Genomic DNA, 22,993 nt, shown 5'->3' on the forward strand with positions numbered 1-22,993 from the left:
ATTTATTTATTTATTTATTTATTTATTTATTTATTTATTTATTAGAAGAGTCACAAACACGATATTTGGAAAGAGAAACAGGCAATTGCCCAAAACTTCTTCAATTCCTTGATTTTGGCACATAAATAGTCCAAAGTGAGGTTAAGATTAAAATTTCTGTTTTCACCAAAGATTAACACTCAGAGAAAATATTTTAAATATTTTTATTTTATTTATATGGAAAATATTTTAATTTTAAGTTTTTGCAATGTATTGTATATGAAAATTTTCATATTTTTCACATTTGTAAAGTTTGTTTAATGATTTTGGCAATAAATATTTCTTTCTTTCTTTCTAAGATTCAAGTCGACGGTTAGCATTTCTCTTAATGTTAAAATGTTTTTATGTTGCGCATATACGGCGAAACGCGGTAATAGATTTTCATGAAATTTGACAGGTATGTTCCTTTTTAAATTGCACGTCGTCGTATATACAAGGTTTTTGGAAATTTTGCATTTCAAGGATAATATAAAAGGAAAAAGGAGCCTCCTTCATACGCCAATATTATCGTAAAAATCAGACTATAGAATATTATTCATCATAAATCAGCTGTCTAGTGGACTATAATACTACCCGTTCAAAAACATCGAACATCTTGAAAATTGTATCTTTCCATCAACGTTGTAGACAGTTGCAGCCAGACCTGATAACAGCGCTCACACTCACATTCCGGGACGACACGTCACGGTACGATTTAGGACAGAAAGCTCTATGTTTATTTAGGATTTTCTAGACATTTTTAACTGATAAATTATTTATTAATTTTTGAGAAATCATGACAACAGGTCAATGTAACTCACTGAGCGCGAGATCTACTGTTCACAGAACTACTAGTAATTATTATTCAATAGGGAATTGGTTCGCCAGTATCAATATCAGTTCCACATATTGCTATGAAGGTTTATTATACAAAATTCAATATGCAGTACAGTGCTGCAATAATTATTCGACTAACACGGAAATGAACCAGTGATGCAAATGCAGTTTCGGGTTTGATATAACCTTTTCAATTACAGCTATTTTTTTCAAATTTTTTGTCATTGAAGGATGGTGACCAAGTGTTCGGGTACGGGTACGGGATGATATAACAAATGGTTATTTTTTGAATTGGGAGTGAATCACGGACGTGTGCTATCCACCCCAATTGATTGGAGTTTTTACACTCACTGAAAAAACATCAATCAGCCACTGTTTAAAGTTAGATTCACTATAAACTGTCAGAAAAACTCATAAATGACATCAAAACTTCATAATTAACCAATGCTGACTTTTCTGAGTGATTCTCACAATAAATTGAAGTGATACATAACCTAGCTACATTTGGACTTTTGTATAAATTAGAATTGGAACCGTTTTGGGCTTATAAGCCTGTGGTACTTCTCTGTAAGTTGTGTAATTCTGAATGATTGAATAAATGATAGAATGAATCTCATACTGTAGACCAATCTGATTGTGAACCAGATCTGATTGGAAATCCCAAGTATTTGAGTTTCCACATGTTAAGTGGCAAGAAGTCTTTAGTTTGAAAATCACTTTTCATTATAGCACAGATCTCTGTTTAGTTAGTCTATGATTATAGTTTTCATGTAATTGGAGTAGCGGGAGAGTCCTGTTATTTGTCTGATAATAGTTTGAATTCAAATTGCATTTTGATAATTAGATTCCTTCACTCGTTATAATAGTCGATAGTTTTTCATCATCACATATTCCAATTTCATGATTGTACAGTTTGCAGTTTGGTTGTTGATCTATTGCACATTGGAATCAATTCTCTTCGAATGATGGAAGAGTGCACTTATGCGATGGTTTTTCCAATTGATGCTTTTATAATAGTACAGTTTGCAATTTGGTTCTTGGTCTATTGTACATTGAAATCAATTCTCGTTGAATGATGGAAGATTGCACTTATGCAATGGTTTTTCCAATTAATTGCTCTGGTTTTGTACCAATTCTTGGAATGGTTCGTTACTATTCATCTCCATTAGAAATTCCAATATCTGAATGAATTCAATAATTGGTTGGGATTCTAGTATTCGACTACTCCAATCCAATAGACGTATGAAAGGCAATATAGAACTCACCAAGTAGGTCATTATATATGAAGTATAATTGATTATTATGTACTAAATATATCAAATCAAATATATACTAATTTGTGATAAATTATATGGAATATATACTGAACTAGCCGTCAGGCTCGCTTCGCTCGCCATATCCGTCTAGCCAGGGGGCTCCATCCCCTGGACCCCCGACTGGATCGTCCAAAAATGAGATCAGCGGGCTCGCTTCGCTCGCCTGCATGTAGACCTCAGCGGAACCTCTGTACCGAATTCTGGATCCCCGACTGGATTGTCCAAAAATGAGATCAGCGGGCTCGCTTCGCTCGCCTGCATGTAGACCTCAGCGGAACCTCTGAACCGAATTTGAACGTATTATGTCGATTTGATCTCGAAAAACACCTGTTACTCTATCGGCGTATCTTTGGCGAACAAAATTCTTCCACCCAAGCTAAACCTGTATACTGAATTTTTTAAAATATATTTCTATCAATTTTTGAAAAAGGTGGGGAAACACAGAAAAGCTGAGAAAACGCTAATTTTGGCTAATTGGATTTGGAAATTGGTATTTAGGAGGTCCTGGATAAATGCATTTCAATCTTTCACTTGGTGCGAACCTAACAAAGTCAACTCAACTTAATGCCAACCTGACAAAATGTTTAATTTAGTTACCAGAACAACTGTTTCGAAGAGGTACTCTCTCCAAATTATATTTCTATATTAACATATGGTAGGGACATTTCAATAATTATGATTTCAAGATATTGGAATAAGAAGAATATACATGCTGAAAGAACTTTAAACCCTCAAAAACCACCCTTAGGGCCGTTTGCACAGTCAAAGGTGAAACTGAATTTAATCAGCTGTTGGCTTAAACTCAAAATGAAACACATAATAACAAACGATACTTGATACGGATTTAATCCAGCTTAGAATGAAATTTAGTTTAAAATTTCGCTGTGCAAACGGCCTTTTGAGTTAGAATATCGCCAAAAGATTTCTTAGTGCGCCTCTAAAGGGCCAACTGAACATACCTACCAAATTGGAACGTTTTTGGTCCGGTAGATTTTTGGTTCTGCGAGTGAGTGAGTCAGTCAGTCAGTGAGTGAGTGCCATTTCGCTTTTAAATATATAGATAGAAGAAAGATAGATAGATATATTGAGTAGCTATGAGGCTACTCACAAAGTGGCATTCATAACCATAGAACTTGCGATGTACGTGTAGATTCCATGAATAATATTTATATATAATTTATTATATTATATATTCATGGATAATGACTTTCTTGTAGATTCTTGAGAACTGTGAATTATGAGTTATAATCTAATTCTCCCAATTCTCCTAAATACCAAAATGATAATTTGTGTTCTACAAATACTTGAAACCTAGGAATAGGTAGATATTTAAAACTGGAATGTTATTATAGTTGATTACTATAAATGGTATTTTTTAGTACGTGAGAAATGTAGTATTGGATGAATTTCATAAAAAATTCATTATTTTTGTAGTTGAACTGTTATTGCACGTTTATAAAATATGTATAGGTATATATATTATACTGGAGTGCTATGATTGATAAATATGGAATTGTTATTACATAAAAATGTAAAGATAGATATTTTATTTTAAAATTTCAAATTTTTCGAATGTGATAGATCTATTCTTTCGTATATCAGGAACATATATACTTACTAAATTACTCTTACTTGTGATATGTATTTAAAGCATGATTTGAGACATACCAGTAATGTGATATCATAGAATGTAATGACTGTATTCAACTCAACTCGTTTGTATTAGCATATGTGCTTGAAACAAATAAATTTATTTATTTATTTTATTTATTTATTTACTTGAAATCTCAATGCTTTTGGACTCATTTTCTATAACTTTGTCAACAAGGGATTTATCGTCTTATTTTCTCCATTGACCCCTCATTCAAGAACTGTCCCTCTCAGCCTGTAGACTGGAGAATGTTCATATTATTTTGTTGTCGATACAGTACTGCCTATCAGTTCTCCCAGATTTAGAAAATTCCGGAGAGTGGGGTTTCAAGACTTGGCCTCTTCAGCCTGTATATTGGAGAATGTTTACATTGTAGTCAATACAGTACTTCCAATCGCTACTTCTGAGAAACTCCGCAAAGTTGGGTCGCTACCATTGTTTTTATAGCTGGGAAAAACTGAGAGGTCTGCCCTTCTAGGCTCTCACTGTGTAAGTAACCAATATTTATTCGAGTCTTTAGGGCCACGCAGCTATTCGGCGAGATTTGAATTTCAAAGTAGATGCTGAGAAGCGTCTACGATAGGGATATCAATGGTGATGCGCTCTCCATTCTGAATCATCTCAAAGAATATTGAGATGGAACCGGGTGGAAGACCGCATTCGAAGGAGTTTCTGGAACGAATGAAATCCATTTAAAATGTCAGCTTTAGTTGAATGGGAACCGGGTGAGACCGCATTAGTTGAATGGGAAACGGTTGAGACCGCATTAGTTGAATGGGAAACGGTTGAGACCGCATTAGTTGAATGGGAAACGGTTGAGACCGCATTAGTTGAATGGGAAACGGTTGAGACCGCATTAGTTGAATGGGAAACGGTTGAGACCGCATTAGTTGAATGGGAAACGGTTGAGACCGCATTAGTTGAATGGGAAACGGTTGAGACCGCATTAGTTGAATGGGAAACGGTTGAGACCGCATTAGTTGAATGGGAAACGGTTGAGACCGCATTAGTTGAATTTCTTGTGAGGTTTTGGTTGCAGATTAGGAGCTGTTCACTAGTTAAATTGAATTAAAACTGTCAGCATTCCTTATTAATATCACCAACGCTCCCCATTTTTACAATGGTGTCAGTCTTGAGTGAATCTTTCTAGAGAAACCCAACTCATGATTTAATTAGTCTATGTTTTGCATAGAAAACGAACTGATTCACCCAAAAGGTCTTGGATTTAACAATCCACTGAAGAAACGTTTTCATCATAGGCTCAACTGGAATATTCTTAAAAGTAAAATATAATGGTGATGATTTCTTGATCCATTCCGAGCTGCTTTGTATGAAAACACTTTTTTATGTTTTTGAACATGACATGCAGTCAATTATTAAGTAAATAATTGGAAACTTTTACTTACTGACTGAAGCACTTTCGATCGTCTAGCGATCATTTTCAACTGTTGAAAAAAATGATCGCTAGACGATCGAGAGTACTCCAGTCAGTAAGTAGAAGTTTCTAATTATTTACTTAATAATTGACTGAATATGGTGTTCAAATACATAAGAAAGTGTGTTAAAATATAATCTTCGTCTATCAATACGTGGGGAGGCTACAATCCTTCAAACACCTCACACTGGTTATGCCTATGATTTTCAGATTGCTGTTTTTTGATGGTTTGAAATAGAAAGTATAAAATAAAGTTGACGTTCTACTCGATTATATTGATAGAGGTCCTTCACTTATTTATGAAAGTGGTGAGGATCATAAATTTCTAGAATTAACAGGATAATTTATTTTCAAATGGGACAGATTCAAATTAAGAAGTTTCTAGAGTAGGCTACCACATTTTTGAGTGAATTAATCTATCTCAGCCTTCCGAGTTTTAAAATCACAGCTTCAAATCATTCTGGAACAGCTGTTATCTGTTTCGGTTTTTGAAAACCCTTGATTTTTTTCAAAATTGTAGGTCTCGCAATCAGTCATACATGATGAATGAGAATAGGATATGAAATCATACAATTTGAATTAGAAATGAGACAGTTTTGGGCTCCAGTATGTTGTATCATTTCACTCTTCAGATTACATTTTTTATTGGTATAACTTTCTTTAGTTGAGGGTTAAGTGTAAGAGAGGGCCGACTGCGCCCTAACTTCGCCCTCCCAGGTATAAAATAAAGGCAGTCATTCTATTCTATTCTATCCTATATTACTTGCTTTCTGAAGAGATAAAATTAGCAGTGAGGTATTTCAATTGGATCCGAGAAGTTTAACCCCTCAACTGTTGGTTGATAGTTTTTGATTCAATATAAGGTAGTTTTGGACTTAAGTCTGTTGTATCATCTCACCTCTCATCTGTATGATAATCACTTTCTATCTACCTTGTTCTCTATCAGCAGCAATCTCACTCCAGCACAAGTAGCTCTAACATCTTTCCATCTCACTCCCGCACAAGTACCTCGAACATCTTTCCATCTCACTAAGGGAGAAGCCGCTTCAAGCACAGCTGATCATGATGACAGAACTTCCGATCCTGAGAAGAATCTGCTCACAGCTGATCCGGGACCAAACCATGACCCGCATCTTGTGAAGAGCACGCGTGTAAGTGACAAAGGGGCGGCTGAGGGAGGGGTGGCACTGATCGATGCTAGCTGGGGGCGGGAGTTGTGTTCTGTTGCTGCCTCTGGAGGCGGCAGCCGTGGGAGATCAGTTGGTTGCGCGACGTCTCGACGAACGTTTGGATGTATATGTCGCCCCTGTGACCTGCTACTCTCTCAACTCTCTCTCTCTCTCTTTCCTACACTCTCTGTCTATCTGTTTCATCTCCTAAAATTGTTGTAATTGTCTGTCCTGTGTGTGTGTGTGTGTTTTCTCGTGCTACTACGCCCTGCTTGGGATATCGGTAACCTTTGCACTTTCACAAGTTTTCGATTTTTAAAAATTTCAATTTCAATTATTTCTGTTTCAAATTCGATTCATTTTCACAAGCTCTTGATTCTTCCAAATCATAATATCTATCCTATTTTAAACCAATTTTATGCAATTTTGAAAACGATTCCATAATCTATGAGTTCCAATCGTCAAGTAGCATACCCAGGTTTCTCTTCTCATCCAACCTCTATCTCGTCTGTTTCACTCTTGCATGCTTATCATCTACTTCTTCAATTATTATTCATACTAAGCTCGTGAACCAATTCATGAATAATCCATAACTTCTTAATAATCAATGAAATCAGTTATAATAATCCATCATATCTAGAAATTCAGTAATAACTTATGTATAATCAATAACTCAAGAATGATAACTATAGAATTATTATCCATACTAAGCTCGTGAACCAATTTAAGAATAATCCATAACTTCTTAATAATCAATGAAATCAGTTATAATAATCCATCATATCTAGGAATTCAGTAATAACTGATAATCAATAACTCCAGTATGATAACTGTTGAATCATATCTAAAGAATATCAGTTATAGAGAATATATTTTTTTCAGATTGTAGTGTTCCTACAATAATCATTATTATCAATCCCAATCTTCTCATTCATTCAAGCAATCGAGTCATGAGTTTCTCTTGCATGGTTCACATGTGTGTCTCTCTTACTCCTTACTGAAATCAAAAATGTTATCTAACTGAGAACTGACAAATTCCAAAAATACATGATGTTAGCATGAGTCCTCAACTAACCCAACAAAAAATTAACTTTTCTATAATATGTCAAAGTATCTCAGATCTATGAAATAATTCCATTTTACAAGTATTCTGGTTCAGAACTCGAAAACTTTGAATTTTGATTCTTGATTGATCTTTTTACTGAAACAATTTTATGATATGAAACGATTCCATTTTTACAAGTATTATGGTTCAGAACTTGAAAACTCTGAATTTTGAATATTGATTGATCTTTTCACTCGAATTCATTTCGAAAATGTATAATATATAATCATTGAATAACCAATCATATAGTTAGTCTCTTACTATTCCATTAGAGCATCTTTTCTATCATCTCATCCATCTTTTCCTCACAAATGTACTTTGTCTTTGCCTTGTTCCACCCATCAATATAAAGTTTCAAATTATCATGAAGAAGAATATGAAATGAAAAAAATGGAGAACATGATACAGAAATTATCATGAGAGCAGCTATAAATCTGGCTCATTGCTGATGCAATCATGCTACGTACATGCACAAAATGTGATCAATAGGATGGGATGACGCCCATCTTTTGAACGTTCCACAAATATCATGCCACATTCCATGTTTTTCCCGATTCTTCTAAGAGGTTTTGTCAAAAATAAGATATAAAAAAAAATATGAGTTTGACTAATAAAAAATGACGGAATTCATGCCAAACTAGAGTTAGCTCTCTATATTCCACAAGTATTTCAGCTATTCAATCATTACCCAGCAAAATTGAAAGTTCAATCAAGCTTTAAATTCTTGTTTCATTCCAATGTTTTTGGAAGATGCTCCCCGGAAAATCAACTGTGCAGGAATATTTTCAAATTCTCATTCAAGTTTTTGAAAGATCATCAACAATAAATTCTACCCACGATCATTCATGATTTATTCATACTTGCTATTTGCATTACTGCAGAATTATCAGAATTTTGGAGAAAAATAACAGGCTTTCTGCCCAAAACTGATGCTCAAGCTGCGTTTACACCAAAGCTATTAACAAAATGTTAATAACTCAATCCTTATAGATTCTATTAGATTGAACATAGATTATCATACACATGATGAACATATGTGTTTGTCAAGTTCCGTTCAATCTAATAGAATTCACAATTACAGCTATTCAGCTATTGCACAGGAAAACTGAATGTTGAGGAATTTCCAAACTCTTGTTTTATTCAATTTTTTTTGGAAGATGAGGATTAAGTTATTAACATTTTGTTAATAACCTTGGTGTAAACGCAGATATAATCTTTTCAACTCAAATTGATTTTGAAGTTGGGGTATAAATCAATAGTTTACTAAAGATTCAATATCTTAGTAATAACAAGCGTTGTAAATAATTCTGACTTGATATAGAACATCAAAGGGAATATTTAATCACCAAAAACAATATAATGATAATGGGCGAAATAAGAATATGGAATTCCACTCCTGGAATGGAATAGTGTTATCCTTTTTTCATTTTGAGCTTCGTTTGTTTGCCAATCCAAAAACTCGTAGTTCAATAGTGAGAGATCGGAGGAATACCTCATTGAGGCTTATCCGCAGTTTGAATAAACTTTTTTTTTCAATTCATTTCTCATGATTCAAAAAGAAAAAAAAGCGAGTTTTTGAATTTAATGAAATCGTTTTCCAATATTTCTCAAACTATCATTGCACGATATAAAACCAGCAAAAGGATTGAAAACATTACTGGTTTCATTTTCCATGATAAGCTGCCATACAATTCAATTTCCGTTTATTGCATTCAGACATGCAATAGTCATTATTTGCCTAGACACATTATCACTATCAATCTATCAATCACTCATTCCACTAATAATAATGAAATGTTTGCTTGCCAGTCGATGAAGGGAGGAGTTGGGCTATCAATACTCATTATCAGAGAGTATATTATTTGTTATCTTTTTGAAATCACTAATATAATCGATATCAATACTCATGCTAAGAGTATTATTTTCTATCTTTTTGCCTTTTCCAATCACTGAAATTATACATTTGTGAAGGGTATGATAGTTTGTTTTGGAATCTCAACATTCAAATATTGAAGGGATCTTATTGAGAATACTCGATACTTCCCGATCCCCGCAGATGATAAAAAATGGAGTATTCCACTAATAAATCTTATTGTTTAGAAATATGATTCAAACCCATGCAAAGAAAATTCGAATTCAATTCAATTTTTAATAATGAGATATAGCTGAAGCAAGAAATCCTAATGATAGAATCCTCCTTCATTTCAAACAAATGATGTCAATCAACCAATCAATTAATGCAATATTCTAATTTCGTCTAATAACCATAATGAAATCTGGTGATTTCAGTATTGATATCTTAATCCATAGAATAGATTCCAATCACTGGGAAAATCTGTTCAAAAATCCAATTACTAATAAATTAATCGTTTTTGATTTGTTTTTTTAGAAATAATTGAATAGATAACTTGAACGATTCCGATCAGAAAATAGATTGAATTATTCATAGCAATTAGAGCAAGTCAGCCAATTTTCTATCATTCATTGATTCAAGGCTCGCTTCTTCTTCCAACTGAGTTTCAATTTAATTTATTTCCACAAGAAATATTGTACAATATAGTTGAGTTATCATAAAATAACAAATATAATCCAGCTCCTATCACGTTTTAATTTCAAGTAATTTATAGGCCTACAAGATGCCAAGAAACTATCAGTAATTCTTCCTTTGAACTATTCAAAGAATCTCATCATCTTGAACCTATACAGTATAAGCATAGTTCAACTTTATTCCTCTTTACACGCTTGATTCATTTTGTAATATATATATAGTTTTCCTACTCTATAATCATTATTCCCCATCCATATTATTCCCCAATCATTATCAATTTCTATGGTAGTTGCTAGTAGTCCATCATTCATCATCCCATAATTCATCGTCATTCATCTAACGCCTATTCAAATCTCAAAACACAAAATCAAGTGCTTGATATTCCAAATTTTCCTTCAGTTGACTTTGTATAAAAAATTCAACACCATAGTATTTATCATGTGAGGGAATTCAGTATCAGTGACAGTTATGTGATCATCATCCATAAAGAATGTAAACAACCTTATCGAATTAGACTATCTATTTAATTGAATTTCAATTGCTTGAATTCTACTTAAACTTTGATAAAAACGTGGACAGTGATTTGATGTGAAACAAGCATGGTTTCAAAAATGCCAATCGGTAGCACGTTTGATTGCGGTTAGTAAGAATAGAAATATAATCATACACAAATAATCAAGATGGCAGTGAAAAGAGGTAGACTTGTATCCTACAAAACTTCGACTTTCCATTGTTCTCGTATTTAAGTGTTGGTACTTCAAGTTGATTATTGGTGTGAGTTTGAGAGAATTTGAAAAACCATCCAGTTATCCAGGAATAATAGTATCCAGTAATAAATGATGAACAAATTAACCGATGAGAAGACGTTAATATTCTCAACAATCTTTGTTTATACTCCCAGTGTTTGAGTTTTTGCGCTCCTTATTAAAGAAACTTCGAAAAATCTCTAAAATCATCTAGTTCTCAATACCGGTAATGATGAAATTAGATTGTGACAAAACGTTTTACAGTACTTATATTTTTGACTGAGTCGGATTCTACCAGTGTTTACTACTATCTACTGTCGAATACTAATTTTAATTTGTAGCTACCGATTGTAGAAACTTTTTAAGATCTCCAAAATCACCCAGTAAAAGATAATGACGGAGTTGGATTGTGGCAAGACAAGTACTTATATTCTCAAGTTAATCGGTTACTACAAGTGTTTAAATTTGAGTTTTGGCACCAGAGCATCCGATTGGTACAGGTCTGCGATTGGCAAGCTTGTGATTTGTCAATTATCGAATTTCGAGTTTCGCAAGCCTGAAAATTGTCAACTTTCGAGTTCCGGGGGTGTGATTTGTCGATTTTTGAGTGACAAGCATTCGATTGGTCCATTTCCGAGTGACGCGGCAGTGATTGGTCGATTTCCGAGTTCCGAGCGTGCGATTGGTCGACTTTCGAGTGATTCCTGGCCTCTGATTGGCTGAAGATGTACGAAACGGTTCCGGACGCAGCCAGCCAGGACTTCTTGCTGCCCGAGGATGACGACGGTGGTGGGGAGAGGGACAAACAGCAGGTGGAGGTGATAGAGTTGGAGCACCAGACCCTGCGCAGTCCTCCGATTGTGAGGGTCAACTTCCCGCCGGACATGGACACCAGCTCTAGGAGGACGAGTCGGGTGTACCAGCAGCAGTACAGGAGACGGTCGAGAAGTATGAGTGCCTGGTCGGATATCAGTCGGTCCAGTTGTCGGCTGGATGAAAGGTGAGACTCATTCAGAACTGTTCTACAATGTTACTGTGTTGTGATGCTATAACGATTCTATGAAGATGCTTTAGTTGTTATGAAGATGAGATGTATATCAATAACATTGGTTATGAATCCAATCTCATCAGCTTGATGAGAGGAGAGCCTCATAACTTCTATGACGTCAGATGCCATGAAGTTGTAGTGAAGTTGATGTTGTAATAGTAAGCTTTACTTTCAACTGTCTAGTCAGATACATCAGTTAGTCTAGTTGTCGGCTTCATGAAAGGTGAGCTTCATCCAGAATTTTTCTCCAATCTTTTATCTTCCCGTGTTGTAGAGATATTGTGATGGAGATGTAAGCACCTCATTCCATTACACCTACGTCACTTGATAGTGGATCTTTATCTTCCAATGTTTTAAAGTGATGCTTTGAAATTGTGATGAAGGAGAAGTATTGCTTTTGTTGGAGGGGAGTCCCTTGCGGGAAAGTTCCACCTTGTATGATTGATATAATTTAATGAAACACACATATCATCAGATTCTACAGTTTTATTTGGTACAGGACCATGGTTTCGTTACCACACAGGTCACATTTTTTAGTTGACTGATATAATTTAAGCCATCAACGGGCCTCTTGACTGTCACACTCCAGTCGGGATCGACAATTATTTAATGTTCCCATCCGATAATACACAACACGGGAATAGCTTGGTCGAAAACTTTTGGTGATAAGAATGAGTATTATCCCGGGACCTTTCGAAAGCTGGCAGCTCTCTGGCTTGAGGCTGTGTTCTGCGAGGCGTGTGCGGCAGTGATCTCAAGCCAGATACCTCAAAACAACTGTTCATATATCGGCTGCCATTTCTTTGGAAACTATACCATTCGATTCAGTATATTTTTCTACAGCACGGTTCTGAAAACTAGACCACTCTAATAGTCTCCTAGCTCTATGCAGTTCTGTTTATTCTGAACGTTCCAACTCTGTCAGCTGTGTCTACAGTAATGGCCGCATACTTGACTAGTATTGCATGAAATCGAGTGAATTATAAACAGTAATTTATATACTTTTGTGTGTTTTATTAGATTTAGATAATGATAGATTATAGGGATTCTTTAAAGTGATAGTTTAGACAAAACTGAGGTTGAAATTATTGAAAGCTTATACCCAAAAGATAGAGGTTAGGTACTTTTGTAGTTATGTTATAACTCTTTTATTATGCAATATTACAGATATAACTTTACATATTATAAATGTATATTACTCTAAGAAGTATGTTAGTAATTTAATCAAGTGATAGTTTGGACAATACTAGGGTATTGAATGCTCTAGACCCAAACAATGAGAGCTATGTGATTTTTTCAGTTACCCATATGACATATATTTTTAGGTATAAGTCTTCTATTATGCAATTTTACTGGTTATAAGTTAACATATTATAAATGAAGATGACCCTAAGGAGTATTTCAGGTATTCTGGAATCTGTGTAATGTTTAGTGCAAAATACTTATTGAAAAAAAAAATCAAATGGATTGCAAATTTCGGATATTGATCATATGACATAAAATTACATTTTTGGTGAGTTATAATTCCACGTATAATTATTCGTTGGTATTTTCTGAGAGAAATGATGTATGATACATTAACTTATGTGCTTTGGTTGTATTCCTACAACTATTCAAATGAACCTCTGCAAACCTGCCGAATTCGGCTTGCCAGTTCAGACATAAACAACCGCCAGTTGTAGGGTTAGGCTGCTACACAAGCAACAGTTTATCCACTAGACGACAGGACACTCCACATAGGGAATAAATAGGATAAATTTAATTTATATTTATTGATTATTGAGTCAGCTGCTATTGATTATCGTTCACTCGTTATGATTCATATTTTTTGTATGTTTTTCATCAATTTGATGTCACACATATTCATGTAAGTGTTTTTCATTTCCAGTATTGAGAATGGAATTTGATTTGATAATCAAGTTAACGATTACAACAACAAACCTATCACGATATCGGTATACCTACTATACAATATTCTTAATCGATGGTGGATGTAAATTTGAAACATACAGCCGCAGAATAATAGTATCGAGCAAGCGATATGATTGGTAGACTGAGTGACAAGGTGGACTGCCTGTCATTGGTGTAAGCAATACAATCCCACAAGTAGCACCCAATGCAAACGTTACAGTATGGCGGTTCATGCTTCAAACATAGTAACGGAAACCGATAAATATTTACAAGTAACAAATTGTTGGTATGGAAGGACCAGAAGATAGAAGAATACAGTTTGGAAAACAATAAGTTTTGCGATGTAGTAAAGGTGATGAGAATAAATCGAGAAAAGAAATAAATAAATAACCTCTATTCAATATTGTCAACCTAAATCTATTAGAATAGTATAGCCTACATAGCTATTCATTGTAGGCATCCTCACCCCGTGGGAAAGCATTTTCTGGGAAAGAATAAATTACTACTTATTTTCTCAAATTTGAATGAATTACGTATTCCACGTTGTGATTTTTGGACTAATGAGTTTGAATTTGAATGTTCTACCATACATTATATCTGAATTAGTGATCAGTTAAGTGTATAACTATCTTATCTTCTACTCTCCTTGTTCTTCTACTGGCGGACAAGAGCCAACTTATGCCAGTGTCTTTTTTCACTTACAATCTATTAGTAAATTTTAGTTGTTGAAGTATTTGTCATGCTAGACTCTATTTGAATTCTGTATATGTATTTTTGAGTGTGAAATAAAAAAAAAAGAATTTATTGATTGATTCATAGAAGTACATCATCAAAAATGATAGGAAGAGAAAAAGTAAGGCAACCTTGTGCTATTCCTCTCCCAAATTCAGATAAGGTTACACATAGTCCGAAATAGGTTGAGTCTTGTAGTTGTTCACTTCACAAAATGTTCAGTTCTTAATTATTTTAACAAAGTAAATTTTTTAATCCAGATGCTTCGAAACAAAACATAAAAGAAAAATGTTATTTGAATTGAATTAGTCATGTTTATAGAAGTTATTACTCCGAAGTCAAGAATTAAACTCATTACACGTGAAAGATTAGCTGGTTCTCGTACTCAAGTATGAAATTTTAAAACAAAATTCTAGCTTAATTATATTCTTATTTCTCTACAGATTGTGTCTTGAACAGCAACATTTCATATGATATTTCCAGTCTCACCAATCTTTGTAAATGATTGTGCGGGCTAGCTCTGCGGTGGAACGTGGGATATCCACATGTAGCATTCGCTTTTGACATAGTAATACCCTGCTGCAGCCAGCATAGAGCCTCACAATCTCATAACGCCAGAGGCGGATATAATCAAGCCAACCAGCTACCACCATCAAAGCCCTGCGTTATTAACATGCCCAGTTTGCATGGACTCTAATATATGCGTATATTGTTGGCTATACATATCAGTGAGCCAATCGCGGCATTATATGTGTGTATATATGGTACTGTAAATTCAGCTCACCAAGTCGAGATATACATGTTTTTATTATTGAAACTATAACTAGACACTAGTAGTTCTGTGAACAGTGGACCTCGCACTCAGTAAGTTACATTGACCTGTTGTTATGTTTTCTCGGAAATTAATAACTAATTCATCAATTTGAAATGTCTAGAAAAAATCCTAAATATAGAGCTTTCTGTCCTATCGTACCGTAACGTGTCGTCCCGGAATGTGAGTGTGAGCGCTGTTATCAGGTCTGGCTGCAACTGTCTACAACGTTGATGGAAAGATACATTTTCAAGATGTTCGATGTTTTTGAACGGGTAGTATTATAGTCCACTAGACAGCTGATTTATGATGAATAAATCCAAAGTCTGATTTTTACGGTAATATTGGCGTTTAAAGGAGACTCCTTCTCCTTTTGTATTATCCTTAAAATGCAAAATTTCAAAAAAACCTTATATATAGGTAGACGCGAAATTCAAAAAGGAACATACCTGTAAAATCTCATGAGAATCTATTGCCGCGTTTCGCCTTAAATGCAGAACATAAATATAAACATAAAAACATAAAGAGAAAATAATGCAAAACCGTCGAATTGAATCTTAGACCTCACTTTGCTCGGTCAATTAACTGAGCTAATCATGTCATCAAATATGTGTATTTCTCATACTACTTATTCTACACACCTCAGCTTAGGGCAAGGAATTTGGAGCCGGTTTCCGAGCTCAGGATGTAGGTAGTTCCAAGGTGCGTACAGATATACTCGCCGCGAACTTGAGCAATTCACTTTTAATCAGCTGACTAAATCTGTATTTTTTACAGAAACGGTATAAGATATAGATATGAAAAGCTTGGCATCAGCTGATTAAAAGTGAATTGCTCATGTCGCGGCGCGTATATCTGTACGCACCTCTAGACATTAAACAGCTGGTGTCAGAAAATTGACTTTCCTAAACGGGGCGTATTCACAGTAAATAGTTGCTGCAAAATAAACCTTTATTTTCTCATTTCTATAATTGGAAACGTTTTTCCTTGACCAAATGAAACATTCCTGAATACTTCAAAATAGCTGAGACTTTACACTATTTTAACTTTATTCATTTATATAACTTTATTCTATTTTAACTTTATTCATTTTATTCTATTTTATCATATTCATTAGGTATTATGTGTTCAATTTTCTAATTTTCGAGATTTCATTTAAACGTGACTATGACTACGACTACGCCCCGTTTTGGGAAGCCAATTTTCTGACTCCAGCTGTTTGAAGTCTAGAACTTAGCTAAATCCAGAGCTCGGAAACCGGCCCTTAAAGTTGATAACTCGTCATAATTATTATGCCGGAGATACGTTCAAAATGAGTGGCTTTTCAGCTCCTCCTTGATAGCTTATTGGCAGAGAATGTTCAAATTTGTCATTCATCAAATCAATGTATGAACTTTCAGTAGTTTTATAAAAAACTTGAATCACCAATCGCTGTTTCACTTGAACAATTGAATTCAATTATAAAATCATATATTTTGATACTATACTTCTCATAAAGCAAATCGTTTATTCAAATGCTAATTAATTAGTAGTCTTCGGGATGGATGGCAGCAATAAATTTGAAATTTTGTTATAGAATAATTTTGAATTTGATTCAAATTTTGAAGCTTGCTGGTGTTTTGATTAGTTATCTTCATATAAGTTGTTCCGTTGTTGATATTAGATGAATTTTAGCGCACCAATCGATAGACTTTCAACGTAAAAGTCCTATCACCCCGATCACACTGAATAAACATTGACGGCCATTAATAGACCCTGGTCAATTGGGGGTGAGTGAGAGCGTGATAATGAGTGAGAGAAAGTGAGTGGGAGAGAAGTGAATCATGAATAATAAATGGAGCATTAAGAACTCATTACACTTTCCGTGTGGCAGGTCAAACTTGAAATTATTGGCTATAAACAGCACGCTTTAATAGGTGAGTTGGCAGGTATGATTGAATTTCGGGTTTAAGGGTTTGAGATTGGTTTAGGTAGGGGGAGGAATTCATAGTGAGTGAGCTTGAATAGCTTTGAATAATAACCTAGCAGGTCAATATTATTCATTCGTTCAGTGAATAGATGAATCACTAATTTCATAATTATATTTATAATGGCCTACTTGCTCAATTATGAATAGATTCTATTGCAGGTGTTATAATGACATTTGGATAAAATTATCATGACATAATGATACTTCTTGATTTTTTACTTTCCTTCCCTATTACCATAGGTAAGGAAAGTATTGCTTTCCGAAAAAAATTAAGGTACCCCAATTTCTAAATTTCTATACGTTTCAAGGTCCCCGGATTGCAAAAATGTGGTTCTTGGGTATTGGTCTGTATGTGTGTGTGAGTGTGTGTGCGTCTGTGTGCGTCTGTGTACACGATATCTCATCTCCCAATTAACGGAATGACTTGATATTTGGAACTTAAGGTCCTTTCACTATAAGGATCCGACACGAACAATTTCGATCTGATGCAATTCAACATGGCGGCTAAAATGGCGAAAATGTTGTCAAAAACAGTGTGTGTGTGTGTGTGTGTGTGTTGTGTGTGTGTGTGTGTGTGTGTGTGTGTGTGTGTGTGTGTGTGTGTGTTGTGTGTGTGTGGTGTGTGTGTGGTGTGTGTGTGTGTGTGGTGTGTGTGTGTGTGGTGTGTGGTGTGTGGTGTGTGTGTGGTGTGTGTGTGTGTGTGTGTGTGTGTGTGTGTGTGTTGTGTGTGTGTGTGGTGTGTGTGGTGTGTGTGTGTGTGTGTGTGTGTGTGGTGTGTTGTGTGTGTGTGTGGTGTGTGTGTGTGTGTGTGTGTGTGTGTGTGTGTGTGTGTGTTGGTGTGTGTGTGTGGTGTGTGTGTGTGTGTTGTGTGTGTGTGTGTGTTGTGTGTGTGTGTGTGTGTGTGTGTGTGTGGTTGTGTGTGTGTGTGTGTGTGTTGTGTGTGTGTGTGTGGTGTGTGTGTGTGTGTGTGTGTGTGTGTGTGTGTGTGTGTGTGTGTGTGTGTGTGTGTATGAGTGTATGTGCGTCTGTGTACACGATATCTCATCTCCCAATTAACGGAATGACTTGATATTTGGAACTTAAGGTCCTTTCACTATAAGGATCCGACACGAACAATTTCGATCTGATGCAATTCAACATGGCGGCTAAAATGGCGAAAATGTTGTCAAAAACAGGGTTTTTCGTGATTTTCTCGGAAACGGCTCCACCGATTTTGATCAAATTCATACCTAAAATAGTCATCGATAAGCTCTATCAACTGCCACAAGTCCCATATCTGTAAAAATTTCAGGAGCTCCGCCCCATCAATGCAGATAGATTCTCAATTATCAGGCTTCAGATAAAATTGAAACAAAAAAAATCAAGTGGAGTAGATTGAGCATGAAAATCTCTACAATTTATGTTCAGTAACATTTTCACCTAAAATTGAAAATAAGCTTTAAATTCGAGAAAATGTGATTATTCAATTGCAAATTATTGTTGATTCTCTTAAATCATTCACTATGAAGAGATAGCAGACCTCATGTGTGTCTCCAGCGTTATTGCCCTGTCACCAGCTGGCTCAAATCTTTGAATAGTAGACTTGTGATGCGCGGGAACACTAGCGTCAGTTGATCAATTTTCATAACGGCAAGGAAAGTGTGTGAGTGCGCCACACCAGATTTTTTTATATTCTTGAATTGTGGTTGATTGTTTTCAAAGAATATGACATAATGTTCTATAAATTAAAAAAAAAAAAACAATATTGAACATGTAGTACCCCTTTTTATTAAAACATTTTGAAACATTTCAACGATTAGTTTCGACCTACTTTGGCCATTTTCAAGTTGAAATAGTGTTCAAGGCATTTCAACATGAAAGTGGCCAAAGTAGGGCAAAACTAGTCGTTGAAATGTTTTAAATAAAAAGGGTAATAAATGTTTCATATTGTTGTTATTAATTTGAATAAAGTAGCCCATATAAGTGGAGTGTTTTTATGTTCTAAGAATGTTATATGTTTTTCATTGGATAGTGAGAATCAACGAATAATCAAGAGTAGATGGTAAGTGAGTCGACTCAATCCAAAATAGAAAAAAGATAGCATAATGTTATGCGATCTTCGCTATATCATCCATCTTGTAAGAAATGCGAACTTTAGTGAGGTTCACGTTATAATGGCAGTGGAGGAAGATGATAGAACTGCGTTGCCGATTCTCTGCCTTGCCACTGCCTCCTATAAAATATAGCCAATACTGGTATATTCAATGTAGTTTTTTCGAAAATATTCAATTGTATTTTATTTGTCAAGAAAATAATATATCCATCAATTATCCAATAATGAGTTTTTATCATTGGGATCACATATTTTGTTGATTTATAATATTTCTACATTGTTGAGCAACGATCTGGCAACGTAGCAAAGTTAGAAAAGAATAGCGCTTCCTGCTCTGTAATGATAGACATAGCTAAATCAGATAGGATAGCTAAACCAATGTCAAAACCAAAATCAGCTGATGCCAAGCTTTTTATATCTGTATCTTAACGTTTCTGTAAAAATACAGATATAGTCAGCTGATCAAAATTGGATTGCTCATGTTCGAGGCGCGTATATCTGTACGCACCTTTATACTGTCATGATAACATGGACCTCACTATAGGACAGTAGTTAGATTGAATGAAAAAAGACTAAGAAATTGTCAAAAAACCACTGATTTATTGATAATTAGAAAATCTCTGACAATGGTGTAATAACCGAAACCGGTCTTTCTAATTATCAATAAATCAGTGGTGTTTTGACAATTTCTTAGTCTTTTTTCATTCAATATGAATAATTACCACAATATCACCTTCTCAACTACACAAAAAGTGACAGTAGTTAGACTATAAAATGGAACTCATCCATACTCAATTTCATAACTTGTTTGTTTGTTTACAAACAAAATACCATGAAAGTTTTATTATTAATCCATCCAAATTGAAAACTGTTTGTTTTATTCTAATTTATATTTTCAGATTGTGATTTTGTGTAGAAATTGAAATGGGAATAGCCTATATGTATAATATTTGACAATTCGAAAGTGAATTAGGAAATTGAAGAAGTTTTGGGCAATAGTCAGTTTATTTCTTTTCCGAATGTTGTATTGTTTTGCTAACCTAATAAATAAATTGATAATCTATATAATTATATAAATGCGAAATGGCACTCACTCACTGACTGACTGACTGACTGCCTGACTCACTCACTCACTCGCATAACTAAAAATCTACTGGACCAAAAACGTTCAAATTTGTTAGGTATGTTCAGTTGGCCCTTTAGAGGCGCACTAAGAAATCTTTTGGCAATATTTTAACTCTAAGGGTTGTTTTCAAGGGTTAAAAGTTCGTCTTTTAGCATGTATATTCTTCTTCTCCCAATCTCTTAATTATAATTGAAATTTCCATATCATATGTTACTATAGAACTATAATCTAGATATAGTACCTCTTCGAAACAGTTGTTAACCAGCAACTAAATTAATAATTTTGTCAGGTTGGCATTAAGTTGAGTTGACTTTGTTAGGTTGGCACCAAGTTGAAGATTAAAATGCATTTATCGCGGAAAAATTGATTGGGCACTGCTACTTCAATCCTGGGAATATTATATTACTAGCCGTCAGGCTCGCTTCGCTCGCCATATCCGTTTAGCCAGGACCAGACGTTTAGTCTGGACCCCCGACTGGATTGTCCTAACATATGATAAAAATGCTCAAATGAAAAATGCAGGCGAGCTAAGCGAGCCCGCTGATCTCATTCTTGGACGATCCAGTCGGGGGTCCAGAGGGCGGAGCCCCCTGGCTAGACGGATATGGCGAGCGAAGCGAGCCTGACGGCTAGTTGACTATAAGACGATCTTTACTTCTAACCCGTTGTGATAATATAACAGCATCATCTTCATTAACTGAAAGAAGCCAGCTGTACTGGTATACTTTCAAGCAAATAAGACCGTTTGTGAACAAAAAGGTCGTTATGATAATGTGCAGACGTTAAAGTTTATTGAAGGGTAATGGCCGTACTATGCACCTGATTGTTCCTCTAACCCTTGTTGAATTCTGCACTATTCTCAGAACTATATTATCCATTCATTACCCATACCCTGTATCCATTCATACAATATGAATACCATCTATTTTATGATGGTAAATTGATAGTTGCTGGTTATGTCTAGTAGTAAACTGATAGTTGCTGGTTATAGTCTTTATTGGGTACTGAACATCTTGAAAGTGTATTATTCTATTTAGTGGGGGTGAGGATGTATCGCTATTATTCGAAACGTTTTACTCATACAATATAGCCTACATCGGCTAAACTGGAAAACCAATGTGAATCAGCTCATAAAATGGAGTTTAATATTCATACCAGCTTTGTTACGGTTATAATGTGATTTTAACTGAACTTTCTGGAATATTATAGCAGTAATGGTGGGAATTCATAATGCTCTGGTATTTCGAGTATTATTATGAGTTAAGTACTTATCTAAAGATTCATTATGTAGTTTTTTGTGATGTGAATTTGAATATTGTTGTAATTTTTATCACGTTTGATTTGGATGATTGGAAAAATAAGTGGACGTTGATCAACTTTAGTAGACAGTCTACTAACTTTGGACGTTGCTACTGTAATGAGTCAATTAGTATTCCTTATTACTTATTACTCTCAGTAAGTAAGTTAGTAGTATTACTTGTGAGTAAGTAAGATGATAATTTACAAGACCTTCCAATAAGTTGAAAAGTATCATCTTACTTACTCACAAGTAATACTACTAACTTACTAACTGAGAGTAATAAGTAATAAGGAATACTAATTGACTCATTACAGTAGCAACGTCCAAAGTTGAAATCAACGTTAGACTGTCTACTAACGTTGATCAACGTCCACTTATTTTTCCAATCATCCAGAACAAACTTAATAAAACTTACAACTATATTCAAATTCAACACACACATTTACTGGCTTGTAAGCTGATTCCACAGGGAATAATCAACCATCACACTTAACCAATTTGTAGATGTATGGGTGTATGCTATTGAATTACTAAGTTTATTTGAATGAGAATTTAATAATCTGCCTCCAATAAATAAAAATACAAATAATACGGTACAATCACATTATTGGTAGGCCAGCTACAGGAGACTTTCGGTAAGCACGTGTTTTCGGTAGGAATTTTGGAACTAGACTGTCTCCGTCTCCTCGTGGAAGGTCTAATATCTATTAGCGGGAAAGGGAGGTGAAAGTTACAAAAATAGGAAAGAGAGTGGGAGTGTAGAGAGTGAGACAAAGAAGGAATGGATGTGAGTTGTGAGGGGCGGAAATACTATGCAGGTATGTGTTGGTGCGACGGACTTGAAAGAAAGGAGCTTGGACAATGGTAACAGAATGGAAAGGAATAGGGGAGTGCAATGTTACTGGCCTGCGAGGGTTCAATATGCAAACAATAAGCAATATAAATACACACATGGAATATATATATATATATATATATATATATATATATATATATAATATATATATATATATACAGTTTTTGAGTATAGGCTCTATCAGTAACACCACACAATATAAATATATCATATATAGCATATTATGCTGTATGAAGTTCCTATGCTAATTCTTAATTTCATTATTTCAATTTCTAGCTTACTATGATCAGATTTTCCAATATTAGCAACTCTCATCCAGATAA

General features: G+C 34.8%; 1 protein-coding gene across 1 annotated transcript in view; it reads left to right on the forward strand.

The window, feature by feature from the left end:
• Positions 1–11,537: 11,537 nt before the first annotated feature.
• LOC111057314 (potassium channel subfamily T member 2-like) overlaps positions 11,538–22,993 on the forward strand; it is a 699,972-nt gene continuing 688,516 nt past the window's right edge. The window contains exon 1 of the mRNA XM_039431618.1: positions 11,538–11,825. Coding sequence (XP_039287552.1) covers positions 11,551–11,825 — 275 coding nt within the window. The 5' untranslated portion in view covers positions 11,538–11,550. The remainder of the gene's footprint in view (positions 11,826–22,993) is intronic.

This window comes from Nilaparvata lugens, chromosome 6 (genome assembly GCF_014356525.2).
Source record: "Nilaparvata lugens isolate BPH chromosome 6, ASM1435652v1, whole genome shotgun sequence".
Lineage (NCBI taxonomy): Eukaryota > Metazoa > Arthropoda > Insecta > Hemiptera > Delphacidae > Nilaparvata > Nilaparvata lugens.